The sequence below is a fragment of the Sorex araneus genome, chromosome X, assembly GCF_027595985.1.
Source record: "Sorex araneus isolate mSorAra2 chromosome X, mSorAra2.pri, whole genome shotgun sequence".
NCBI lineage: Eukaryota > Metazoa > Chordata > Mammalia > Eulipotyphla > Soricidae > Sorex > Sorex araneus.
Genome location: NC_073313.1, coordinates 118,056,868 through 118,077,049, shown reverse-complemented (window position 1 = coordinate 118,077,049; position 20,182 = coordinate 118,056,868). Strand labels below are relative to the sequence as shown.

The 20,182-nt window shown below is 44.0% G+C and overlaps 1 protein-coding gene and 1 non-coding gene across 2 annotated transcripts in view; one reads left to right on the top strand and one right to left on the bottom strand.

Annotated features, from left to right (window-relative positions):
• Positions 1 to 11,515, bottom strand: part of IL13RA1 (interleukin 13 receptor subunit alpha 1) — a 109,902-nt gene extending 98,387 nt beyond the window's left edge. Inside the window, exons 1-2 of the mRNA XM_012934045.2 lie at positions 11,222 to 11,515; positions 2,763 to 2,902 (exon numbers count right to left, since the gene is read on the bottom strand). Of these exons, the coding sequence (XP_012789499.1) occupies positions 2,763 to 2,902; positions 11,222 to 11,294 (213 nt within the window). The 5' untranslated portion in view covers positions 11,295 to 11,515. The remainder of the gene's footprint in view (positions 1 to 2,762; positions 2,903 to 11,221) is intronic.
• On the top strand, positions 8,478 to 8,584 carry LOC129400417 (U6 spliceosomal RNA). Its single transcript, XR_008627660.1, has one exon. It is a non-coding gene; the product is annotated as a U6 spliceosomal RNA (small nuclear RNA).
• Positions 11,516 to 20,182: the final 8,667 nt, after the last annotated feature.

Below are 20,182 nucleotides of genomic sequence, written 5' to 3'. Positions count from 1 at the left end.
GAAAGAGAGAGACAGATATAGAAGGACTGAACTCATTTGTAGAGTATAGAATAACATCTCATGAAGCTGACACTCAAGGACAGTAGATACAAGGGCCAGGAGGATTGCCCCATAGCTGGAAGACTGTTTCATGAGCGGAGGGGAGAAGGCAGATGGAATAGAGAAGGGATCACTAAGAAAATGATGGCTGGAGGAATCAGTCGGAATGGGAGATGTGTGCCAAAAGTAGATAATGGACCAAACATGATGACCTCTCAGTGTCTGTGTTGCAAGCCATAATGTCCCAAAGTACAGAGAGAGTATGGGGAATATTGTCTGCCATAGAGGCAGGGGGAGGATGGGAGGGGGGTTATACTGGGGATATTGGAGGTGGGGAATGTGCACTAGTGGAGGGATGGGTGTTTGATCATTGTGTGACTGTAACCCAAGCATGAAACCTTGTAACTACCTCACAGTGATTCAATAAAATTTTAAATATATATATATGTAAATAGGAAAAAAATCTTCAGAGATCCAAGTTTTCTGTTTTGTAATAAATAGTTCCTGTCTCAAGTTGAATAGAGCACTTCCTTTTAAATACGTGTCAATGGCCACAAAGGAAGTACTTGCACTGGTCCCCTCTGTCTTCTATGCTAAGAGACTATTTCATCATTTCACATGTCTACTGCCAGCTGAACATGAGGGTCCACTGGGAGATACAGCCCAAACCAGAACAGATTGCTGTATCTAAGATTGCCCCATTAAGGGTAGCTAACCAAGCAGCAATTAATGGGCCATAGCATGACATCACAGAAAAACATCTTTTTTCAAGAGAGTACAACCAGGCAAGACAGCATTCTGAAAAGTAAAAGTCATTCCTGGAAGCAAATTAGAAGTAAGAGGAGTAAAATTCTAGTGGGATGAAAGAAAGAGGTGATTTCACTTCCCAGACAATGAACATAAGCTGGGCTGACCTGCAGAGAGGCTGCAGGCCTGTTTCAATTGAGCAGTTTCCTCAGCTATCCCTGACTCCTTGCCAAGCCACCCCCACAAGCTTGGGCTTTCCATAAAGTTACCACTGATACAACACATCAGTTGTGCTGACTGTGGATTTTCTAGAATGTTCCACCATTACGAGTTCCCATGGGAAAGGAACTGAGGAATTAGCCCCACATCTTGAATACTGACATGTCTACCAGCCTCATCCTTGAATGTGGTTGACAAACAAATGGAATGGGACTTAATAGAAAAAAAGGTGACATGTTCTCAGGGTTTCAATAAGAGACAAGTTTTGGGTTGCTTAACAAACAAAGATATGTGTTAAGAAATTCACTGCTATGTCAACATCATAGTGTAATCTCACAAACCCCAAAGGCTTGCTGCATACTTAGATTTTATATGGCATCACCTGCTGAGACCACCTGTAAGTACACTTTACATCTTGACAGAAACTTCCAGAAGGAACTATGACTATGCAGGCTAGACATATTTAATCAAAATACTTCCCGGAATTTCAAGACAGAGTGAATTCAGAAAAGCAACCACTAAGACTCCAAATGCGTAAGGCCCCTCCTTAGGAAGAGAGGAAGCCAACCCTATGAAAAGAGGAACTGGCTTCATGGCTAGAGGTATAGAAAGCTTCTGCATTTAGAATCCTCTGTTCTAAGCCTCAGCTCCTTATCAAGTAACACCTAAATAAATAAGAAACCTCTGTAGGAAAATAGCTAGGTAGGTAGTTATATTAGAAAGCTTCCTTCTACAGTAAAGAAACTGGGTTGCCAAGAGCCAGTGATGTAACTCAGCAGTCCCCAAACATTAACAAAATAAATAACACAAAGAGTTACTTATCAACTAGAATCTAATTCCTGAGACTCTCCCTGACATCGAAGTAGCTTCAACATGTTTGTTTCACAATTCACTGTTCCCAGGATTATCACTGATAACTACTTCTCATTCTGTCTCCTCAAATCCTACATAAAGTGAATCACAAACATTGCCCCATCCCATATACACACTTATATATAAATATATATTATAGATAGATATATACACTAGATATATATCTAGTATAATATATCCAGTATATATATCTATATTATACATAGATATATACTAAATATTTTTATATTAAGATATAAATTGTTTGCCAGAGGTTTTGAAGATCTTGCCGATTAGGAGGGGTCACAAACCATGAAGACCCAAGAGAAAATACTTTTGAGTAGTATTATTATAAAAGAAACCACAAAGTACCCAATTCTACTAGCAAAATTTTGTCTTCCATCAATTGTTTCATTGAAGAGAGAGAGAGAGACGAGATCTGAATGGAGAGGTTGAGAAGTCCCCTTATTTTTTCCCAGGCATTAGAAAGCTTTCTAGTCAACCCCACCTGTCATGTGCCACCAGCAATTTACTCTTCATTTTCCAACTAGCCACTTACTTTGTCATCATATGGCTTTTCCATTGTTAGCAACATGGTAAATGAAAATTCCCTGAGAAACTGAAAGCATCATAGAGGTACAAGATGATAAGCAAGAACACAGGAACTAATTTTAATAATAAATATGGTCAGTTATTCCCCATCTATCTCAATTGCATTTGTGTCTCAAAAAACCAGCAATTTTTTTCAAAAATTCTATTTTTTTTACTGTACCTCCGCAATTTTCCCAACTCAATGGTGGCACAACCCATACCAGTCCCACTTTAAAGTTAGATGAGAGTTATTCTTGTTTCCAACTCCTTGTGGTACCCTGACCCCATCAAACCAGTATCTTCGAGAAACTTACCTTATCCTGTTTGTTGCTAAAATGAGTAATATATCGCAGACTACAATTCGGGCTGGCTCCCTCCGGAGGATTCCATGTCCAAATGACTGTGCAGAGATTTTCCACAGAAACACTCAAATTTGTCACAGGGGGCTGAGTTTCTGTTCCAATCAAGCAAAGAAATAATTTTACCAGCATCATCCAGTGTTTCATAGCTCATTTCATCTGCCAATAATTTATTAATTTATTGATGAGGTCTGGGGATGCTGAGTCACTTGCTCCATAGCCCGTAGCTGGGAAAACACAGAGCTGGCTACAAACCCAGAAAGAGTGGCTCCACAATCACATTCCTTTCTTTGGGGTATTGTTTCTGGCTTGATGAAACCATGCAATGCTAGGGATGGAACCCAACCTCCAACATACAAAACATGCCCTCCAGTGTTTTGAACTCTTATTCCCAAACTCCACAGCCACACTCTTAACTCCTTCCTCCACTAGGAACCTAGAGAGGAGTGGAATCTTCAATACCTATGTTTTCTTCATGAAGGAATCTGGGGTTCTTACACTTGTAATATACCTCTCCCTCAATACAATGAACACTTCTGTCTGAGCAATTCTCTGAGTGAGTTGTATCAGCTCATCTTTAATTGGGCTTCGTAATAAAACCAAGGCATTGTCTTTATAACTTTTCCAAAGAAGTATGGAGACAGATTCGACAGCCCTGAGGTTCCCTTGAGGCCTTACACTAAACGGCTGGAACTGTAGCTCTGACTAATCAGAAGGAAAAGAAAAAGATGAGAAACCAGTGAACCAGTGTCTTAAAAATGTGTTTCATCTGAAGAAACCCCACCATTCTCTGCCAAATATGTACTGACTATTATTTTGGACCCATTTCTAAGATCAGGGAAAAGAGTTGTATTTCTGCCAAATACAGAGAAATACATAAATGTGTGCAGGGAGAAACCCTCATTTCAAACTGTATGGAGAACTACTGAAGACAGAGCTAAGAAAACCATAACCCAGAAACAATGGTAAGGGCTATGTAAGAATCATCCAGCCCTTAGCTTCTTAAATTGTGGTCATGACCCCACATCAGTTGTATAACTGATTGTGGGGCTCCAGAAATAAGTGGCCACCATAAAACGTTTCTGAAAGGTGAAAAATTACTCCAAAATCAACCTCATAATAGATATGAGTTGTTTCTGGCAGCATCCACCCATTTTAATTTCACCCAAGAAATTAGTTTTTATTTCTTGGGAAAAAAGATGATGAAAGTAGAAAAGGCTGAAGAAACCCTAATATAGCCTATCCTTGCAACTTGTATATGCATTAACATATTTTCCATGTGACTTAGTGGTAGAACTCATACCTTGCATGTGTGAGGTTCTGGGTTCAACCCTCAGTATTGCATTAAAAAATGTGAATATGCAGAGATTGCTTCAAGGTCGAGAAAGCATGGCTTATACACACAAGAAGCTCAGTTCAACTCCTGGCATCACATGAACCCCCAATAACTACCAGTTGAATTCCCTAGAGACCCCCAAGTACCACCTGGTGTGGCAGCACATGAGCAGTACCACATCACTGGGCCTGAGCATTGATTAGTCCAGTTAGCTGAGTATCACTGGAAGTGGACCCCAAGTCCCTTAAAGACTACCTGGGAGGCCTCTCAAAAATATATATTACATATTATACATGTATATGTATAATATGTTTATGTACTTCAAAATAATTCTAAGAGGGCAATAAGATAGTTTAAGGGGCTGGAGCTTATTCTTTGCATTCTGGAATAACATGTTTGACCCCCTCAGCCATGGTCCCCAAACACTGCCAGGAGTGATCCCAGAACACTGAGCTGAGAGTATCCCCCAATATTCAATAGGTGTGGCCCCCAAAACAAATAAGAGAACGTTATTAAGAGAATTTTTAAAGCCAAGTCCCTCAAATTTTATTAAGTGGTTTATTAACTTAATTATTATTCATTACTTCAAATACCACAGTTAGATTGAGTTTTATTTTATATTCTCTACCAATAATTTGGAATGTACCAGACCTCTTACATAATCTGCTATATATATAATATATATGTGAAATTATCCTTTTCATTTTAATTTTATTTTCCTTTTTAAAATTTTGTTTATTTTTGTTGAATCATTGTGAGATATACAGTTACAAAGCTGTTCGTGGTTGAGTTTCAGTCATACAATGTTCCAACTGGTTTCCTCCACCAGTGTATATTTCACACCACCAATGTCCCCAGTTTCCCTCCTGCCACCCTACCCACCAGTCTTTTTTAACTGAGCCCACAAATTCCGCTTGGAATGGTAGCTGCACAGGATGAGCGCATGTTTTGGAAATGGAAGCTCCTGGTTTGACTCCTTGGTTCAATCCCTGACACCACAGGACCCCCCACCAATGCCCAGACAACTCCAAGCACCTAGTCAGAAGTAGCTCCTGAATATCTCCATATATGGCCCACAAACAAAATGCATTCCATTTGTTCCCCAAATATAAACACTATCTCATTTCAGAAAGGGGAAAAATGCTCAGTAATTCCCCTAACTAGACTTAAAACAGTGAATAAGGGACCAGACAGCTGGTATAGATTCTTGCTTTGCATGCAGCACACCTGGCTGGATCCCTAGCACCCCATACAGTTCCACAATGTATATCATGACTGATTCCTGAGCACAGAGCCAGGTGTAAGCTCTGAGCATAGCTAGGTGCGGCTCAAATAACAAAGAAAAAAAACAGAAAAAAATCCACCTTGAGAGAGAGAGAACAAAATGGAATGCCCTGCCACAGAGGCAAGGTGGAGTGGTGGGGGATGGGGTGGTGGTGGTGGTAGGAATACTGGGAACATTGGTGGAGGAGAATGGGCACTGGTGGAGGGATGGATAAACGATTACTGTATGACTGAAATGCAAACACGAAAGTTCATAAGTTTGTAACTGTACCTCACGGTGATTCACTAATAAAAAAATTTTTTTTAATCCACCTTGAATAAGCCTAGCAGCTAGCTTCTTAAATTGTGAGTTGTTACCCTATGTGGGGGGGTCATATAAATTTCTTACAATTTGTTTTAAGGGCAGAGGAGATAGCACAACAGGTTTGTTTTCTTGATTAGTACTTGGGAGCCTCAGCTTCTAACCCTAGAACTACATGGTCCCCTAGGTATCACCAGGAATGACCCATGAGCATCAAGCTGGCAACAGCCCCTGAGCTCTGTTGGGTATGGCCCAAAAACCCAAACAAGAAAACTTGTTTCACAATAAATTTCTTCATGGTTTATTATCAGCACATGTTGGATTTGTCTATTTTATATATCGAGAGAGTGACATTAAAATTTCAGGAAAAAAGGAGTGGCAACTGGAAAAAAAGACCTGATCTAGCACCACATCCTCTTCTAATTAACAGCATCAGTGCTCTGCTAAAAATAAGGCATTTTGCTTAGCTTAGGTAATAGTCTTGCATCGCTCCCCTTCAACCACAGGATCTGGCAGACACACAGAGATTTTTGGAAAAGTTAAGGAAACCGCAAGAGTCATAGATGAGTCAGCCATCTGCTTTCCTTCCATCTCTTCATCAGCCATTCACTTTCGTCTCCATTTTGATTTACAACATCCTCATCATCACCCCCACTACACTCAGATACTCTGTGTGGTCCACAGAGCAGATTGAGACCTGGTAAACTATGGATCTGGATAAAGAAGGGTTCACAACACAGCTATCCCACCAGAGTTCCCACTTAAGAGCATCATGCCTAGATTTCTGTAATGTTCACATTCTGCCTTCCTCCCACTGGTGATGGCTTAAGTCACCCAGCTTCTTTCTCCTCTGGGTCAATTTACCGCCTCATGAAGCCCCCTCAGTTCCTTCAAGAGCAAGTGAAATATTTCTACCCCAACTAACTTTGCCAAGAGCACCCTGCCACCAAGCGGGGCTCCTTACTGACGACAGAGGAGCAGTCTCATGCTCAAGCCTGGGTGTCTACTACTGCAATTCTCTCTCTCTCATACACACACAAACTACTAGAAAGTACTCCTTTACCTATGCAAATTGATGAGTTTGACCTTTTCCACCATGCTACCAACCCCTGATATTCTCCTCTTGCCCACACACCTACAGTAGCTATCATTTCGACCACACAGTCCACCACATTATCTTCCCTTGTCTAACAAATGGTCTATACATGCTTTCACATACTCCAGCTGGACCTTCCCCGTGAAATGCCCATCTCCTTCTCCAGTCAAAGCCTGGATTTTCTACTCTACCAGCCATGAGACTACCACAGGGCTCTTAGCCTTCCTGTACCTCTGCTTCCTCGTATGTGCATGCCTCCTTTGAGTGCACTTCACTTGGCTTCGCTCTGCAAATATTATGACTTTGCAAATTTCATGCTTGTGGCAACCTGGAGTTGAGCAATCCCAACAGAATCACTGTTTCAGTTTTTGGTAGAAGTGTGTGTGTGTGTGTGTGTGTGTGTGTGTGTGTGTGTGTGTGTGTGTGTTCAGAGCTTACTCCTGGTTCTGCACTTAGGGATCACTCCTTGGGAGAGGGGAAACTTGCAGGGCTATATGAGGTGCTCTGGGATCAAATCCAGGTTTGACACGTGCAAGTCAAGCACCTAACCTGCTGTACATCTCATCGGCCCCAGAAGCGTTTTTGCAACAGAAGGCACTTATTTGGTGTCTCTGTGTTGCCTTTAATTAAGAGCTATACATTGTTGTTTGATTTGCAGGGGTGTGGAAGGCACTGGTTGGGCCACGCCCAATAGCGATCTTGGGTTACTTTTGGCTCTGTGCACAGAAGTGATCCTTGGTAGTGTATGGGAGACCCTATTTTGTACCAAAGGTTCAAACCAGAGTCAGCTGCATGCAAGACAAATGCCTTAAATTCTGTGCTATCTCTCTAGCCTCTGCATTGCTTTTTTCAGATATAATGTGATTGCACATAATAGATTACAGCCTAATGTAAATGTAACTTCTACAAGTGAAACCAAACTTCTTACACTGGGAAAGCAAAAATTTCATGTGACATTTTTTTATTGGTGATATTTGCTTCAATTCATTGCCCTGGAACGCCCAGGTAATCTCTGTGTAAAAAGGGTCCTGTACCAGCTAGATAGTACAAAGGTTAAGGCACTTGGCTAGCATGTGTCTGTTGCCAGTCTGGGATTCAAATCCCAGCACCACATATGGTCTCCCAAGCACTGCCAGGAGGCAACCCCTGAGTACAGAGCCAGGTGTCACCCCCAAAACAAACACAGAAAAAATAACCTAAAAACAAAAGCAGACCCTTATTTCAATCCATTGTCCTGGACCTGAATCAACAAGAACATAAAGATTTGTTTCCACAAAATAAGATCATTACCTGTGAAGTAATAACAATATCTACAGGGTAAAGGGTATATAAAGATTAAATAAAATAGCACATGTGAAAAAAGAGGAGCTGGAGAAATGGCTCAGAGGGCTACAATGCATACGCAGGAGCCCTGGGCTGGATCCCAGCATTGGCTGACTCCCCAGACACTTCTGGGAGCAACCTCCCTCCCAGTGCAGGGCTGAGAGCAACCTCTCCCCACACACACAAGTACACACTTGGCGCACTGCCATAAATAAGCATTTGGATACTGCCGGCAATGGGTAAACATGTAGATTGTTATTAAGACATGCCACTGTGTGGTTAGCAACCTACATAGACTAGGCTATGGTGGTTATCAAAAACTAAGAACTAGTGCTCGCTTTGGCAGCACATATACTAAAATTGGAACGATACAGAGAAGATTAGCATGGCCCCTGCACAAGGATGACAGGCAAATTTGTGAAGCGTTCCATATTAAAAAAAAAAACCCTAAGAACTAAAGGGTGTGAGTCTAACCTCCTCTTTTGACAGGTGAGGAAACCGCCACACACAAGAGGGAAACATCACAGGGTCCGGATTTCCCACAGTTGGAAAGGGTGGGACCCCTAAAACTCCAGTGCCTTAACTTTTTCTTTTACCCTTAACCATACACCAGTGCATTTCTACTAATATTGCTCTCTCTGTTTTTCCTTGATTTTACGGCCACACCTAACAGATGGCTTACTACTGGTTCTGTGCTCAAAAATTACTCCTCAATGCTCAGGGAACCCCATGAGTGCCGAGAATCGAACCCGGGTTAGTGGCATGCAAGACTGTATTATCTCTCCATTTCTCTATCGATATTTCTAAGGGGGGATAGGGTGGAGGGGGAAAATGTTCCTGTAGTCTAAATAAGCAAGTAACTGAGCTACTGAGAACCACTGTGACAAAAATGATTCACCCAGGGTTGTTGTTACTGTCTGCAAGGTAGCTGTTGGTTCAGGTGCAGGACGGTAGGGGGGAGAGGCTACGTGGGAGAGAGGGGGCTGGAGTGCCATCTGCCAATCAGAAGCCATGGATGGGTGGGTAAGTAAACAAGTAACTAAGCTACCAAGAACTGCTGTGACAAATATGATTCACTCAGGGTCGTCTTTACTGTCTGCAAGGTTGGTTCAGGTACGTGAGGGACTCGGGGCAGGGGGAAAGCGTGTGTAGGGGAGAGGGGGCTAGAGTACCAGATGTCAATCAGAAGCCATGGACGAGTGTGTGACCCTAGAAGCAGGATTCTTAATCTTTTTTTTTCTACTCGGAACTTCTTTATGTGAAAATGGAACACGAAACACGGGCAAGCATTGCCAGAAACATCTCAGATTCATTTTGGAGTGGATTTTGAAATGTTTTGGGTTGTTTCCTGCAGAAGCCTGTTACTGTTGCGAATTTTTTTGGAACTCCCTCATTTCAACCCCCCCTCCTCGCCCCTACGACCAGTTATGCAACTCCACATGGGGTCGTGACCCACAGCTGAAGACACAAGACACAAGTCCCTTCTCTGGACGGCTATTTCCCCAGAGGCTCTTCCCCAGAGAATAGCAGGCACCTTACCGTGGAGACAGATGATGTACAGGCTGAGGGTGGAAGCAAGTACTAAAAACGGCAGGCACTTGAGAAATCACTGATGGAAAACGTCCAACCTCACGCAGATCAATTCAAATGCCACCTTTTCCCACGCCACAGTATTTATCCCCTTCCCTGCCTTCCTGATTCGCAATGGTACTCAGTGCCATCCGACATATATGTTACTGCTCTCCAGCACACACAGCGACTGGCATGAAAGTGCCACAAGGAGGGACACATCTGTTTTGCTCAGCGCTGCATCCTCAATCAGCGCTGCATCCTCAGTCTGGCCCATAGTAGACACTGACTGAATCAATAGCGAGAGGCAGTCAAGGTTCCCCAGTCCACATTTCAAGATGGGGTTTGAAGCACAGTATTTGGGGCCTTCAAGCAAAACTTCGGTGTTTGTGTCAAGGTGACCCCCCAAACCCAAAATCTCTGGTGCCACTATCTTCCCCCCTACCCCCACCACACTCTGAAATATCCAGAAAGCTGTGCAGGGTGGGCGCTGTCAGTGAGGAAACCCTAAACTATTCATTGTGACTCTAGCTGACTAATTCTAAGTTCCCACTACCCTACATGAAGACAAATTCTAGCTCTTTCCAATATTTTGCCCACTTTTTTTTTTTGCAAATCAAAAAATGAGGTGGAACTCTAAAGGTGAACTGTAGCACTGTCGACTGGCTCTTCATAGATTTGCTCGAGCGGGCACCAGTAACATCTCTATTGTGAGACTTGTTTGCCAGGCTCTGCCGAGCCATAGGGATACCCTTGGTAGCTTGCCGGGCTCTCGGAGAGGGATGGCGGAATCGAACCCAGGTCGGCCGCGTGCAAGGCAAACCCCTACCACTGCTGCTGAGGGATTATATATACTTATATATACACACATATATACATATATGTATATATATATATATATAAAACCCCATCAGGTGTTCCGGGGTTCCCCATGGGTTTCCAGATGGCCTCAGGCCTTGACCATCGCGTCCTTTTGCTTCAATCTTTAGTTTCCCTTCATATTTGCACAACACCCCTCCCCACATAACTAAGTACTGTTCCAAGCAGAGTCCTCGCTCATTGCGTACTCGCCCGGACTTCTGTGGCTATCCTCACTTGTCTCTAATCCTCTGGCTTTTCCTGGATTCCCAGGCGGCACTGGGATCCACACCCTCCACCCTCCGACGCCGCCGCCGCGGGTACGTTTGTTCCCTAGTCCTGGACTCTTCCCGACGGCGCAAAGGAAGTGAGGCAGCTAGTCATCGTCCCGCTGGTCTGCCGTCGCCCCCGCCGTCCGGGATCCAGGAAAGTCCCGCCACTCCCAGGTTCCCTCCACCTCGAACCCGCCAGGGGACTTGAGATGGCCAGGGCGGGGGAGTCCGGGGAGTCCGTGAGAAGAAGCGCTCCCAGCACCCATCCCCGCGGCGGCCGGCCCGAGACTCAGCGGCGCCAGGGCTGGCCTCCCGACCGCGCCCTCCGCGACCCCTCGATGTACCGTCCCGTTGCGCCCGAGGGGTCGTACTCACCGGGGTGCGCGGCAGCAGCAGCAGCGCAGAGCAGCAGCGCCCACAGCCCGCAAAGTTGCCCAGGCCGCTCCATGCAGCCCCTCGCCGCGGAGGCTGGCCGGGCTCGAGCCTCGGCAGTCTCCGCCTCCTCCAACTCCGACTCCCACTTCCCGGCTCCGCCGCCCTGGAGGCCGGGGGCCGGCGCAGACGGGAAGGGCCCCGCGCCCCGCCCACCGGCCGCAGGTAACCCTAGCCGGCTGCCGCGCTCGGGCCAACGGGCGGGGAGCCCGCGGCTCTCCCCTGCCCCGCCGCCTCCCTGCGCCCGCCCCGCGACACCTGCCCTAGCCACTGTGCCATCCCGGCCCCTCCCCAGCCAAGGCTCCTGCCAAACCGAACTTCCTTGCCCTGCCCTATCGCCAGCCGCCTGCTGCCCGCCCTTGCTTGGCACGGTGCTGCCCGCCTGGTCCGCGACGCAGCTGGGCCCTGAGTTGAGGGGCCTCGAAAGTGCCAAGGGCTGTGCCCTACTGGGCATCGGGACAGGGCCATCAGCGGAAAGAACCTTGGCCTGGGATCTGGAACCGCGACTTCCTATGAGTCCTTGTTTCCGAAACTCTGACTACAGGCTTAGAAATTCCAACCCTAACTCGCTGGGGAGACTTGGAAAGGCAGCGGGCTTGAAGGGATTCGCTTTTGTGTACACATAACTGTGAGAGCGAGGAGGTAATGTTGAGCCTGGGATTAAGCAGCAAGTGGAGGACATTTTTTTTCTCATGCCAGGGTTAAACCCTGAACCTCACATTTGAGCGGCACCGCACCTCCAAAATGAAGAGGGAAAGTTCCATACAACATACTTGAGTTTTCAAAAGCACACGTGCAGGGTGGGGCATCACTCAGAAGCAAGGGCATGACTTGCATGAGACCTGGGTTTGACTCCCAACACCGCCGAAAACCGCAGCAATACCCCAAACATAGATGACCGATTTCCTATATATTTAATTTTCTATTTCTTTTTTTAAAAAAGATTTTGTTATTGAATGACTGTGAAATTACAAAACTGTTCATATTTGATTAGGTTTCAGTCATACAGTTTTCCAACACCCATCTCTCCACCAGTGTACATTTCCCAGCACCAGTGTCCCCAGTTTCCCTCCTAACACCCCCCAGCCTGCCTCTCTGGCAGGTACTTTTCTTCTCTCTCTCCTCTCTCTCCCTCTCTCTCTCTCTCTCTCTCTCTCTCTCTCTCAATCTCCTTTTGGCCATTGTGATTTGCCATACAGATACTGAAAGGTTGTCAGATATATCCATTTACCTACTTTTAACACTCAGTTCTTGTCCAGCATGATCATTTCTAGCCATTATTGTCATCCTGGTCCCTTCTCTTACCTACCCTCTGCCCGACACACACTTGTGGTTAGTTCCAATCATTGAGCAGTCCTCCTAGGCCTTGTTTTTCCTGGCCATGGATTGTCTTCATATATATATATATATATCTATATATATATATATATATATCACTGTATCACTGTCACTGTCATCCCATTGATCATCAATTTTCTCTAGCGGGCACCAGTAACGTCTCCATTCGTCCTAGCACTGAGTTTTTAGCAGCCTCTCTTTACTCGTTCTTCCCAATAGTCCAGTGGTGCCGCATTAGAGGCTCTTTCAGGGTAAAGGGAATGAGACCCATCATCGTTACTCTATTTGGCATATCGAATACGCCACAGAGAGCTTGCCAGGCTCTGCTGTGCTGTGGGCAGGATGCTCTCGGTACCTTGCCAAATTCTCTGAAAGGGAGAACTAGGCTATAAGAGGTTGCGCGACCTCAGCCTCAAATGCTATATATATATGGATATATATACCAAAAAATATATATATATACCAAAACTGAATGCAGTCATTCTGTATCTGTACCTCTCTGACTCATTTCACTCAGAATGGTACTCTCCCATACCCATCCATTTATAGACAAATTTCATGACTTCATTTTTCCTAACAGTTGTACATTATTCCATTGTGTAGATGTGCCATAGCTTCTTTATCCATGCATCTGTTCTCGGACATTCAGGTTATTTCCAGATTATGGCTATTGTGAATAGTGCTGTAATGAACATATGAGTGCAGATGGTATTTATACTGTGTTTCGGGGCCCCCAGGGTATATTCCCCAAAGTGGTATTGCTGGGTCAAATGGGAGCTCACTGTCCATTTTCTTTGTAGAGAGGACAGAGGATGAGTCTAAAGGGGACACACTGGATCCAGAAAAGTGGATTACTCTGAGGAACAATAAGGCTGGAAGTGGGGAATAAAGGGAACCTATTGTTTTGGCTGCTGGAAACAATTCTTATAAATCTAGTAACTAAAAAGAACAAGGATTTTATTACGTTTAAACAGGTCCAAAGTCTCACTGACCTAAAATTGGGAAGTGGGCAGAGCTGTGTCCCTGCAGATTTCCTTGCTTTTTCCAGCTTCTAGAACCTGCTTATATGCCTTGGTTTGTGAGTGCACCACTTAGATCTCTGCTTTCTTTGTCACATCACCTTCTGTGACTTTGTCCCCTCGTGTCTCCCTTTTTTAACTTGTAAAGACCCTTGGGATGAAATTGGACTTAATAGATAAACCATGACAATCTCGCAAGCTCAACATTTTTATTTTCTCATATCTGCAAAGTCACATTTTCAATTTGTTTCTTCATGTTCAGGGACTCCTTGTGACTAGGGGACTTGTGGGGTAGCTCTCAGCAATACTCAGGGAGCCATAAGGTTCAGGGATCAAAGGTCTCCCACAATCAAAACCTGTTCACTAGCACTTTGAGCCATCTCTTGTTTTCTTTAAAGGCCTTTTTGCTAAATAATGTCACATATAACAGATATGGGCTGGAGCAATAGCACAGCGGGTAGGGCATTTGCCTTGCACATGGCCAACCAGGGTTCGATTCCTCCGCCCCTCTTGCAGAACCCGGCAAGCTACTGAGAGTATCTCACCCACACGGCAGAGCCTGGCAAGGTACCCATGGCATGTTTGATATGCCCAAAACAGTAGCAATAAGTGTCCCAATGGAGACGTTCCTGGTGCCTGCTCGAGCAAATAGATGAGCAACGAGATGATGGTGATACAGTAATACAGTGATAACAGATGTCTAGAATTAGGTCATGAACATCATTGAAAGAGGACACGACCCTGTCATAACTCAAAAATAGTCCTGTTTGGATGGATGAGAATACCTACTCACTGAAGTGTAGGGGTTTTTTTGCCCAGTGTATTTTGATTCAAGTAAGCCAACATGCTACACAATTAAAATCAGATGCAAAAAACAGAGCTATTAGAATGTTGATTATACCCTTATCTAGAGTCAAGGGCATGGGGATGTTTAACCATTCAAAACAAAGACTCTACATTTGGAAATAAGGCTGTTACATTCAATAACTATTTGTTGTCTTTCCAGGAACTGTGGAAGACACTCATTTAAAGCAGGTCCGGGGATAGGAAACAGGTCTAGTGATAGAGCACAGGCCTAGCATGATGATGACCCTAATTTCCAAACAGCATCATATCATTTGCACCCCCAGCACTACAGAGTGTGTCCCTGGTGTTCCTCCAAGCACTGAGCCATCAGAACCACACTGCTGGACAGATTATCACTAAGAATGGCCTTAGTTAGCTGTCTTTTCGTTTTGGCCTGTGTTTCTTTGACCACATAGAAACTCTTTAAATTGATGTAGTCCTTAGTTTTTATCCTATTGCCTTTGCCAGTGGCATCATATAATTGAAGACCCCTTTGAGGTCAAAATATTGGAGGGTTCTGCCTTTATTTTCTGCAGTGTACTTTAAAGTATCCAGTCAGGTCTCAAAGTCTCTGATGAACTTTGAATTGACTTCTGTGTAGTGCGAGCTATGGACCCAGCTTTATGTTTTACATGTGCTTATCCAGTTTTCTCAGCACCATTTGGTGAAGAGGCTATCCTTACTCTATTTCATGTTCTCATCTCCTTTGTCCAAAATTAGCTCTCCATTGATCTGGGAATCTCTCCTTTAATATTCAATTCTTATGTGTTTTTCAGAGAATCTATCTTTATTTCGTGCTGTTTTGAGCACTGTTGCTTTATAATAGAGTTTCAAGTAACTAAGTAATGAGATACCTCCCATTTTCTTATTTTGGGGAAACTGGTTATGGGATTGGTGCTAGACCATTATATATCTAAAATATAACTATAAATAACTTTGAAAATAACAATTACTTAATAAAATTTAGAAAATAAATCAGATCCTGCCGATAAATGGATGTGGTTCATGTGAGAGGCCACCATGAGAGACTTGTGGGATTCAAAGAATGAGTACCTTATGGGAAGAGGTGGAAAAGAAATTTCTGGAAGGCTGGTTTGTCTGTACTGAATGTGGAACTAGTGAATCTTAGAGATGCAAGTTCAGAAAAGAAGACACAGAGAGAACTCAATGGGTTTAGTATATGCTTTCCTTGCAGGAAGCTTGGGTTTGATCCTGACACCACATGGTCCCACAAGCAGTGCCAAGAACAACTCTCATTCACTGAATCAAAGGTAGCTCCTGAGCAACAGCAGATATGGCACATAAATCAAAAAAGTAAAGGAAAGAAAAGAAAAGAGAAAAAAAATTCTGGGGTTGGAGCAGGAAAGGTGCTTGCCTTGCACACAGTTGACCCAGATTTAATTCCCAGTACTGAAAATTTTCAATCCATTGAGCCCCACCAGCAGTAATCTCTGAGCAAGGAGCTGGAAATAAGCCCTGAGTACTGCAAGATGTGGCCCCCAACCAAAAGGAAAAAAATGTTCAGAATAATGTCGGCATATATCCCTCTATAAAATATTTATGAAGCACTATAAACTCTCAAAGTCTGTAGAACCGAGAGATACTCATCATTGTTTTCAAATCCCCCACCTGGGGCTGGAGAGATTGTGCAATGGGTAGGGTGCTTGACTTGCACATAGCTGACCTAAGTTCAATCTCCAGCTTCCCATATGGTCACTCAAGCACCACCAGGAGAAATTCCTGAGTGCAGATCCAGGAGTAACTCCTGGCCATTGCTGGTTGTGACCCCAAAAATAAAACAAAAACAATTTCTTTAAAAAAAAACCTGCAAATACTCCAGCCTCTAACCTAATGCCTCCCTGCATCATCACACACATACACACTTGTTGACATTAGCTATAAACATTACAGAATAAGTTTATAATAATGCTTCCAAAGTGATTATGTTATCTGCCTTTTATGGCGTCTCTAGTTGGAGCAGGAGCCTTCATGGACTGGCTGAATGCCATTGCTAGCACTGTCTGCACTGTCTGGCATGAACGATGCTTAATGATCAGTAATGATAGCAAATGGTTAGAAAAATAAGGGTCAGGACTGGTCATTAGCCTTCAGCAATGGCTCTGAGAATCTGCGCTTGAAGCAGAAAAAGGCAAAAAGCTATCAGAGAATGCATCACTTCCTCTCAACCCCAAAACATCAAACAACATACTTTTGGAATGTTTGTTGAAGGAAAGGAATGTGGAGGGTCACTTATGTTATCTCTTCAACGTCAAACTTTTATTTGTAATCTCTGTGTACAAAGAACATCTTAAATTAGGCCACTGCTCTAGTCTGCAGGGATATGAAGATGGATCGAAGGTGTTCTAATCACTACAATGAGCAAAGATCTCTCCTTTTGTCTTTCTGTGATCAAAGTCGTGAGTCCAAATCAAGTTTATCTTTAATCCTTAATTCACTTAGCCTAATGCTTGAGTGTCAGACAGCCAATCAATTGCCTTTCTCTTGTATTCCAATTGGTGATGGGAGTGTCATGCTAATGGGTATACCTTAACACTTCAGTTGCCAGACAAGCTATACAATTTAAATATGTATACATATATATATATATATATATATGACAAGTAGTACAGGGGTTAAGACACTTGCCTTGCTCACAGCTGACAATGATCCTATCCCCTGCACCACATTTGGTTTCCAGCACTGCATATGAGTTCCTGAGCACTGCCAGGACTGATCAATGAGCATAGAGCCAGAAGTAAGTCCTGAGTACTGATTGGTGTGGCCCCCAAACCAAAATAGATCAATAAATATATGTACGTATCTGGAGAAAAAGATATATCCAAATTCAGGTGTCCTTCCAGTCAATTTAAAAGTCAATTTAAAATTACTCCTGGGTGAAATAAGTCAAAAGAAGAAGGACAAATACCAGATCACCTCACTCATCTGTGGTATAAAGAGCAAGAGCGGTTGGGCTTCCGCCTTTCACGCGGCCTACCCAAGTTCGATTCCTCTGCCCCTCTCAGAGAGCCCGGCAAGCTACCGAGAGTATTGAGCCCGCGCGGCAGAGCCTGGCAAGCTACCCGTGCATATTGGATATGCCAAAAACAGTAACAACAAGTCTCTCAATGAGAGACGTTACTGGTGCCCGCTCGAACAAATCGATGAGCAACGGGATGACAGTGACCTAGAAACAGTGACCTAGGCAGTGCTGACATTGACAAACCCTTGACATTGCATTACAAAAATGAGATGACCAAGAAGGAGGGGAATGGGGGAAAGGAAGGAGTGGACTACATGGCATGTCCTGGGCATTGATGGTCATTGGTGGTCATGAGGTAGGGTAACTGTACATCAAGCCATAAACCGTAATGCTACTGTAAACGTGTATTGTAAACTGAAATCATAACACCAATAATAAAAAGTATGGAACCAAAATTAAATTTTTTAAATTAATAAGATACCTTCCAGTTTCATAAAGATCAATGACACTAGCAGATATCAAGTCTAGGAATTCTGTTTTCTGGCAAAAATCTCATAAAGGATTTTCTACTTTTTAATTTAATTTTTATTGAATCACTGTGAGATATATGTTACGAAGTTGTACATGATTGAGTTTCAGTTATACAATATTCCAGCACCCATCTCTTCACCAGTGCATATTTCCAGCCACCAATGTCTCCAGTTTACTTCCTACCCACCCTCTTCCCTGCCCCATGCAGCCCGTCTCTATGGCAGACACTTTTCTTCTTTCTCTATGGCTCTTATTTTACTTTTAGGCACTGCGGTTTGCACTATTTTTTATTGGGAGAAAAATGGAACCGGTCCTCAACACAGCTGCAATGGAAAGAGAAAAGAGAAGTAAGGCCCAGATAGTCTAAAGGTAATGTGCTTGTTTTGCACCCAGCTGATGGAGGTTCAATCTCCAGGAATGCATATAGTTCCCAAGCTACTCCAGGAGTAATCCTTAAGCACTGCCAGATATAGCCCTCAACCCCAAAATGCTAAAGCAAATAAAAAAGAAAGAAAAGGGAAATAAAAAAGGAAACAAGGAATTTCCCTCCTTCTGACTCAATGGTTCTCAAATTGAGGCAATCTGGCCTCTCCTAGAGAGAGAGGGCTTAGACTGGGGATATCTGGGGAATTTTCCCTACTGAGGGGTGGGTATGCTCTTGGCCTTGACAAGGCAGAGAGGGCAGCCGGCTGTAGAGATTCTGCCATGTATAGGACAAGCCCCTACAATAAAGAATGATCAGGCTCAAGTGCCAACAGTGCCCCAATTGAGAGATCTTGACCTAGTACTTGTGGATACTTCTCTCCTTCCCATGCATTGTCTCATTAAAATACAATATAGCCTTGAGGCTGGGAGATACTACAGCAGTGAAAGTGACATTGGGACCTCCCCCTTCCCTCTCCCTTACCTCTCAGAACTCAATCATCACTGGGAATGGCCCTGCAGCCTCCCTCCACTCACACACACACACACACACACACACACACACACACACACACACATTGGCATGATGACCTGATCATCCCTCAATTGCATGCAAGGGCTGCCAGTTCCATACCCTCCAGCTCTTCCCTTGTACTGTTTGGCAGAGAATCACTGATGGAGCTTCTGGATTTTCATTCCCTGAACCTTTTCCTGTGTTGGTAGTTTCCTCGAGTCTAGTCATGAGATAACTTTTGTTCATTTGTTTTGGTTTGGGGTCTTGTGCAGGATGCCACCCAAACACTCCTACCACAGTGCTGTTGGACACTGCAAGTGATGCTCTGGAGACCATGCCGGCTGCCATCTAATCATTTCTTCTATTATCAAGTAGCTCTCATATCTCTCCCTTTTCATATTCGCCTGTCTCTCTACATCCTGCTGGCCTGTTTTAATTCTCCACAGGAAGATTCCCGCCCCCCCTCAGAGTTTCCCAGTGAGCAATTCTGGTACTTTGCCTCCCAGTGTAAACTTCTGAGGTGGCACCTACCCTCTTCCAAGGCCACAAAATCAAGTCCCCCAGATTTTCACCTGCTGACTGGCACCTTCCAATCTCTCCATACTTCTCAGTTTTTTCTTCACTGAGGGTCCTATGGTCACTCAGCTCTCCAGTAAAGGGATATACATGATCAACTCTCAGTACCTGTATTATAAATCATAATGTTCAAAAGGAAAGAGAGAGAGCAAACTAGTAAGAGAGAGAAAGAGAGAGAGAGGAGAAAGTGCCTGCAATAGAGGAGGCAGCAAAGGAGGGAGGGCAAGTGGGGAGTGTGGTGGTAGAGAAACTGGGGACATTGGTGGTGGGAAATATACACTGATAAAGGGATGGATGTTGGGACATTGTATGACTGAAACCCAATCATGAAAAACCTTGTAACTGTGTACCTCTTGATGATTTAATTAAAAATATATAAATAAAGATGGGACTGGAGCACTAGCACAGCGAGTAGGGCATTTGCCTTGCACGCTGACCGACCTTGGTTTGATTCCTCGGCCCCTCTCAGAGAGACCAGCAAGCTACCAAGAGTATCCAGCCACACGGCAGAGCGCTGCAAGCTACCCATGGCGTATTTGATATGCCAAAAACAGTAACAAGTCTCACAATGAAGACGTTACTGGTGCCCACTTGAGCAAATCGATAAGCAACAGGATTACAGTGATTTATAGTGATTTACATAAATAAAAATAAATTATAAAGAAACAACGATATGT